Source organism: Rutidosis leptorrhynchoides, chromosome 2 (genome assembly GCF_046630445.1).
Source record: "Rutidosis leptorrhynchoides isolate AG116_Rl617_1_P2 chromosome 2, CSIRO_AGI_Rlap_v1, whole genome shotgun sequence".
In the NCBI taxonomy this organism is placed as follows: Eukaryota; Viridiplantae; Streptophyta; class Magnoliopsida; order Asterales; family Asteraceae; genus Rutidosis; species Rutidosis leptorrhynchoides.
Window position 1 is genome coordinate 491,774,701 of NC_092334.1, and position 8,096 is coordinate 491,782,796.

The 8,096-nt window shown below is 33.7% G+C and overlaps 1 protein-coding gene and 1 pseudogene across 1 annotated transcript; both read right to left on the bottom strand.

Annotated features, from left to right (window-relative positions):
- Positions 1–1,574: 1,574 nt before the first annotated feature.
- Positions 1,575–4,166, bottom strand: LOC139892693 (protein IQ-domain 26-like; annotated as a pseudogene).
- Positions 4,167–4,550: 384 nt separating this feature from the next.
- Positions 4,551–7,064, bottom strand: LOC139889467 (uncharacterized). The gene is made up of 2 exons (XM_071872419.1): positions 6,977–7,064; positions 4,551–5,464 (listed from the first exon to the last, which is right to left on the bottom strand). The coding sequence occupies exons 1-2, from the start codon at positions 7,062–7,064 to the stop codon at positions 4,551–4,553; spliced, it is 1,002 nt and encodes a 333-aa protein (XP_071728520.1).
- Between the last annotated feature and the right edge of the window lie 1,032 nt (positions 7,065–8,096).

Genomic DNA, 8,096 nt, shown 5'->3' on the forward strand with positions numbered 1-8,096 from the left:
AAATGGAAGAAGTAGTATGTAAATTGACAACTATGTGCTAGTTGTAGACAACTTGACAACTATATGCTTGTTGTAAACAACTTGACAACGATATGCTAGTTGTAAACAAGTTGTCAACTATATGGTAGTTGTGTTCAAATTGACTTTGCCATGCCACCTTCTAGATTATTACTTCAACAATTGGTATTAGAGCATTTATTGTCAAAGGGGAACGAGAATTTATTGTCAAAGGGTATGTTGATTCAGATTATGCAGGAGATATTGATAACAATAAATCTACCACTGCATATGTTTTCACACTTTGTGGTGGAACAGTAAGCTGGGTTTCAAAACTGCAGTCAGTTGTGGCCACGTCAACAACAGAGGCAGAATATATAGCAGCTACTCATGCTGCTAAAGAGGCAGTATGGTTAAAGATGTTGTTGGAGGAACTCGGATACAAACAAGAGAATATCACTCTATTTTGTGACAACCAGAGTGCCTTGCATCTTGCAAGGAATCCATCATTTCATTCAAAGACAAAGCATATACGAGTTCAATATCACTTCATTCGTCCGAAAGTGGAAGAAGGAATCGTGGATGTGCAGAAAATTCATACTGACAACAATGTGGCTGATTTTCTAACAAAGTCGATCAACTGTGACAAGTTTATTTGGTGTCGTTCCTCATGCGGCCTAGCAGAAACGTAAGCAACATCATTGGCAAGGAAGGATTAACGTGTGAAGATTGATTGAGCTTCAATCAAATCTTCAAGGGGGAGATTGTTGAAGTAATAATCTAGAAGGTGGCATGGCAAAGTCAATTTGAACACAACTACCATATAGTTGTCAAGTTGTTTACAACTAGTATATAGTTGTCAAGTTGTCTACAACTAGCACATAGTTGTCAATTTGCATACTACTTCTTCCATTTCTAAGTAGTATAAATAGAGCATCATACATGCTCAATTATACATCCCAAATCACAAGTGTTATTGTATACTAAAAGAGTCTATAGAGAGTTGTGAGTGTTAATCTCCTAATCACAAGAGATATAAAGATTGGTGCTTATCCTTGTAATTAGAGAGAAGTGTAATTCCTATTATTCTTATTAGTGAAACGTTTCTTTCCTTGCCCGTGGTTTTTACCCTATTGGGGTTTTCCACGTTAAATCTTGGTGTTCCTTTATTGTCTTTATATCAAATATTATTAGCGGTTTGTTATAATTCGGTGTCGTTTTTCTCAACATGATGCTGATGTGACAGTCAGTTTTAGTGAGAAAATATCTTATGATCGGGAATGAGCTGGGAAAATGTATTAAAGTGGCAGTGATATAACAGAAGAGAAAGCATGTCGAGAATAGTGTTAATAGTGATAATGCACGAAAGAATATACTACTAATGCCTATTATGGAGTACAAATTACGATTGAGGGAATAATAAGTTTGAATGGGGACTTGAACCTCAAAAAACATCCCCAATTTAAAATCATTCGCATGAGTGTAAAACCATTTCTAACAGATAAAATACATTATTCATAAATGCAACAATTTTTATGATATATTTTCATAGTTACGTATTCGAGACAAAGCCTCGATGATTCAAGAAAGCTTCATTCATTTCAAGACACCTTAAAACAATTTACAAGCATAAAACACACTATTTCAGTATCTATCCTACTACTCGAACCAAATCAAGAAAAGAATTCTTGTTTACATCTATGCAATGATCGAAATCTCAACGGAAAACATTATTCGTTTGCTTGTTTATTTATGTAATGATCTAAATAAAATACTCTATCAAAAACACTAAAACAACACAGTTAACCACGCAGGCTTGCCTATTGTCCAATGAAGCGTACACCACCCGGGTTCGATTCCTGACTATGTTAAATCTTTCAAAAAAGGGAGTGTGACCAGAGAGTGCGCATAATGCACAATTCAATCGGTACCAGATCTCGCACTAGGGGCTTGATTACCCGAGCTGGAGAGCCAATGTGCTCGTTCATGGGTTTCCTCGCTAATATTGAAGAAAAAAAAAATAGCACAGTTGATAATCTAAGTCTACTTGGTAGCCCTTACTAATCAAAAACTTCTTGAACTTGAGAACAAGTCTTTTGCATCTTCAAACCCACTTAAACTGTATCTTGATGCCACTATATCATTAAGAGACAACCTCTGTTTAGGACTAGATCCAGGCCTTTGTTTAGGTGCACTATGTGACCTTAATTTCGCGCTAGATGAATGTGTACTCGCCATGTAACTCGGGTAGTTTGAATACTGCCTAAAATAACCATCTCCACATACACTTTTAGTTGGGGTGCTTGTCACATTTGATCAGTTTAAATTAGCAAAACGAGGCGTGCTTTGAGCAGTGGCTGAGTACTTGTATTCATCATGAGCGAATCCCCACTCGAAATCATGAAAATTGTTGAATTCGGGAATTGGTGCACACCCAGGGTTTGTGCATCTATGAGGAGATGGCATGTTATAGTAATGAGGGGAATGCGGCTTGTACGTGTCGATTTCAACTATTTTCGGGTTCTCGTCATAATGATTAGAATTCGAATCATAACTTGAAAGTCTCTTGCTATAGTATTCATTTCTCTCATGATCAAATCTCCCCTGATCATATTAAACAATGTAAAAGTTAACCAACAAGTATGCCAATTAGGCAATTACTACTATTGACTATGTATTATGTTTAATGGATACAATCTTACGGTTGATTTTCGACGATGTTCTAGCGGCTCAGGGCGGCGGTCTTTCATGAAAGACCGCCGTGCCCTTTCGAATCTGACGGCAGCCTGAGCTCTAATCAGAGCTTGCATACTGTGTAAAGTGGCAGCAGCCCTTTTTCTAACTAAAAATCCCCTCACAAGAGCTTGTAATTTCACTAATCCTTTTAATGCTCTTAATGCCTTTTTTGCCTGTTATTACATAATCACCATCAACATTAACATTAATATTTGCATAATCAAGGTTGCAAAAGACGTGAAACGTGGTCGAGACGGTCGGGTCCTAAAAAGGTCGAGACGTTCGAGACGGGGGTCGAGACGGACATTGACCAAAGTTGACTTTTAAATATATAAGTATATAAACGCATATATGTATACATATTTTAAAGCCAAAAACCTCAATTGACTAATTTGTACCCATAATCGCTATCACCGTTAATTTAATACTAAAAGTTTAAGCTAAAACACGACATATTTGAACGATTTTACCGACTTTCTGGCTTTTTCAAATTTTAACAGACTTTGACCCGATTTTTTTCAACTTGGACCCAAAATTTTGACCATAGACGGTCATATTAGACAGTTTTCTTCGAGACAGGACGGGGTAGTCACCAAATCGTCGCAACGGCTTGAGACGGGGTCTGGGTCTTTTGCAACAGTGAGCATAATCATAAGATTGTAATAATAATATATATGCTTTTATAATTATCATGAAATGTAACAATTGTAATTGTAATAATAATATATGCTTTTATAATTATCATGAAATGTAACAATTGCAATTGTAATAATAATATATGCTTTTATAATTATCATGAAATGTAACAATTGTAATTGTAATAATAATAATATATGAATTCATTTTGTTAACATTAGAGCATTCACAATAGATTGAGTGGTTTCAAGTAATATTAATAATAATAAAATTAAAACTAATTAATAATTATAATTTGAATTACCAGATGGGATCTAAACACCGTTTGAATCTTGACAGCAGCCAATGTATTTATGCCGCCGTTAAACGGTGTTGTTCTGCGGTGGTTGGTAAGTCTGACGACGGCGACGGCAGCTTGTGCGGCGGCCACAGCAGCATCAGCGGCTGCAGCGGTGGCGGCGCCAACTGCAATTGCGTGTTTGTTTTGTTCATTTTCATATTCCGACATGTAAGAATTCAACATATTATTATGGCGATCAGTGGTTTTTGTCGCCGGTGACTGAGGTTTTGCAAAGGTCCAACGTTTCTTGTCTTTCCGGTCACCGGAATTGATATTGTTAACGTTTTCTTTATTATCTAATTTCATACCCAATAAACCTTTGAACCACCTTGTAGCTTTACCCATTTTTTGGTGATTATTTATTTAATTTGTGAAAACAGAGAGCAAATAACAAAGTGAAACAGAGGCAAGTTTTTATTAGTGCGATTGGAGGAACATTTGGTAAGGATATTTAGAATCTTTCTGCAAGTTAGTTTAAAGGTGATGTTGCATATACCGTTAGTGGTATTTTTTATTTATGGAGTATTATATATTATATTATATTATATTATATTATATTTATATTTATATTTATATTATTATTATATTATATCTATATTTTAATTTTATATTAATTATTATAATTAAGGATGTTTAAAAATGTGATGATTTTAAATTCAAATATTTTACATTCTTTTTTTTTTTTGAAAAGCAAAAATTTCATTAGAACACACGAGAAAATACATACACCCAGGGATTCTTACAAGAAATGAATCTCCCAAGTAACCAAACACGAATTCGAGAATTAACTAACAAACAAAATAAAAACCAGGCAAAGTTGCAAAGGGAGCAACCAAAATTACTAGGATAGAAGAACACTCGGGTTAGAGATCCACGTGAGCCAATCAAACTTTTTATCTTTAACACAGGACGAGATCCACTCGAATGACTTGATTTGTACTTCATTTAGTGCCACCGGTGTGCTCCAACATTTTCCTTGGAACACCTTATTGTTTCGGTTCTTCCAAATTAAAAAAGCACAAACCCAAAACGTAGCTTGGAGAATCAACCGTCCAGAACTTGACATGGACAAGCTTCCAACATCCTTTAGGAGCTCGCCAAGATTGTTGAAACTGGGAGATCCTAAATTCCACCATTTCCCTACCCGGACCCATAAATCACGAGCAAGGTTACACGAGATAAAGGTATGATCAACCGATTCCACATCTCCATCACAAAGGGGACAACGTACACTATGAAGATCCATTCCTCTTTTATCTAACTCAACCCGTACCGGGATTCTCTTGTGCAATAATCTCCAAACGAAAATCCCAAATTTTTTTGGTACCAAATTGTTTTGAATGAAGCAATGTGGCGACACATAAATACCCAAGAGCTTCTCGTCGATAAGAGCAGCTAACCTTTTCGTCGTGAGGATACCATTCGAAGCAAGATTCCAAGTCCACCTGTCTCTGCAGTTGCCATTAAAAGAAAACGAAGCAAGTAACGTGATTAAACTGTGGAGTTCTGATGCCGTTATGCCTGATGGAGTTCGAGACCACTCCCACCGATGCTCCAGCCTGCCATTTACCAGCAATACTCGATCTTTTATTGAAGCGTTCTTGACCAGATCCAGCCTATACAATCTCGAGAACGAGTTACATAACCTGTCCGAGCCAATCCAGTGGTCATGCCAAAACTCTGTTGCCTCACCGTCTCCAATAGATCTCAGAACCGAGCTTTTAAATGGAATTTGCAAATCTTCCAATGCCGATCCTGTCACAATAATATTATGCCAAGTGCCAATTGGTGAAGAGTGGGTAAACCCGCTATCCACCAAGAGACCACCACAAGGGCCATAAATGCTACGAATAAGATTCGCCCAAAGGGAGTTAGTTTCGGTTTTGAACCTCCACCACCATTTCCCTAATGTGACGACCCGCAAATTTTCGACCAAATTTAAAATTAATCTTTGTATGGTTACGATACGATAAGCAAATTTTGTAAAGTTGAGTATTAAAATTTTGAACTATATTCTTGAGATCATTTGACCTTTGATCATTCCCGACGATTCACGAACGATTGTGTGCAAATAAACATGTAAACATATATACAAATATAAGTGTATATATAATATTTTAAAGTAATAAAGTACACTTTAATCATCTGAATTAAAATGTAATATAACATAATTAAGTTGTTATTGAAATAAATACATATATGATTTCTATATATATTGTAATGCTTGAACAGTAAATATTTAATATATGTTATTATATATATATATATATATATATATATATATATATATATATATATATATATATATATATATATATATATATATATATATATATATATATATATATATATATATATATATATATATTACATAATTAATAATATGTAATATTGATAACCAATATAGTAAGTTTAATTAAAAGTTAAAATATAATTGTTATAGTAATATATAATTACTTTTACTAAAATCAATATAAATATTAATACTATTACTGTATATAATATAAAGATATGAAATTAGATACATTTAACTTGTTATAATATTATTATTAGAATTATTATTACTATTAAAATTAATATTGAATATTAATGTTTGTATAATTAAATATTATTAGGTTCTTTATATATATTTAATTTATATATATATATTAATAAACATATATATATATATATATATATATATATATATATATATATATATATATATATATATATATATATATATATATATATATATATATATAAACAGATATATAAATAAGTATATAAAATCAAATATACATAAATACATATACATATATAATACGATGACATATACAAATATTTATATATACTACCATTACATACATATATATATATATACAAGTAATACGTATTCTGTTATACATTTAAATCACAGTTAAATCATTTATCTGATAAGGAAACTTTTGATTTATGAGAATTAATTAGAAAATAATATATATCTGATCTAAATTTCTCCATTCTCTGTTTCAAATCGTACGAGAGATCCTAATTCTGTTCAACATCACAATCATCCTTTTTATAATTTGTTTTTGTCTCTCAATTACATCACGAACTGAATTTAATCACAGAAGGGGTTAAAATCTGTTATCCATCCCTCTCTCTTTTATATATTTTATTTATTTTCTGTACTGGATTGATATTCCCTGTCGACCCAACTTGAGATACAAAACAAATGGTACAGGTGGTAATTGAGAGGATACAATCACACATTATCAATTATCATTCATGAGAACTCTTCACAACCTTCTTGAATAATCACCATGAGCAACCATCCTTGCTGTAACTTCTGCCTTCTGGTTCCTTTCTTATTGTCATCACCTTCGAATCCCATATTCATCACTATTCGATCACTACCTCACCATTTCTCTTTTGCAAAACTTGATCACCATCGCCAACCATGATCGACACCGAGAACAACTATCCTCACCATCATTACTACCAAACTCACCTTGTTGAGTTGATAATAACCTATGAGCCAAGATAAACGACATCATCTTCATCATATACTATTATTACATCACCATCATCGACTATTTCTATTTCACGAACACCTCTTCCAGTGCTATTACTTCTGTTTTAATCACCAACTGAACACCACCTCAATCCATAACAACCGAAACCCACAAACCCTTGAACAACTGCTACAATTATTATTGATCAACTGTTATTTTTTCTTCTTGTCTTCGATTTAATGAACAATCATCACCAAGATCATCTCTACCATGTTGCTGCTTGAACCCAAACCAACAGCCATTGAAACCATCTCGATCCTCCTCTCTGTCACTTACTCTCTCCCCACTCTTCCTCCTTTCTTCTTCTTTGTAAAATCACCCTAACACCAATCCTTACGCTACATTTATTGTATATTTTTTTGCTGCTACTAGATAACAACTACAACTACGTAAATATATGAAAATTCCTTTTCCCGATCAACTATAAATAACACTTTTTGATAGTGGATTAGTTCAATGATTTATATTGTATGTGGCGTGCTCCTTTTAATTATTGGCAGACAATCACAACCAAGCAATCCCACTTGAGAGTTCCTTTTCAAAAGTATAGGATTTATTAATATTTTCTTTTGGTTCGGGTTTGAAAAGGTAAACAAACAGCCAAGAGTTTAGTAGGGCCGAACCAATCCAATCACACCCCATTAATTCAATTGGGTCAAATAACATGTTTATTTGGCTACTGTTGGATGAGCAGAAGCCCACCATCGATTGCTTTTACAGCCATATACACGTTTCTTTTGAAACAAATGTTGCTGCTAACCTGCTATTTGATTTTTCGAAGAGACCATTACTACTGCAACTGTAGGCTTTGTTTCTAATCCTATCTTCTATATAATTATGATTATAGAAAC

Bases quoted from the DNA above. Each gene is read 5' to 3' on its own strand.
- LOC139889467 (XM_071872419.1), bottom strand. From the start codon at position 7,064: ATGGGATTCGAAGGTGATGACAATAAGAAAGGAACCAGAAGGCAGAAG. The intron at 5,465-6,976 runs GTTGTGAAGAGT...TTATTGTGACAG, and splicing joins CATGGTGATTATTCAAGAAG to GATCGGCATTGGAAGATTTG.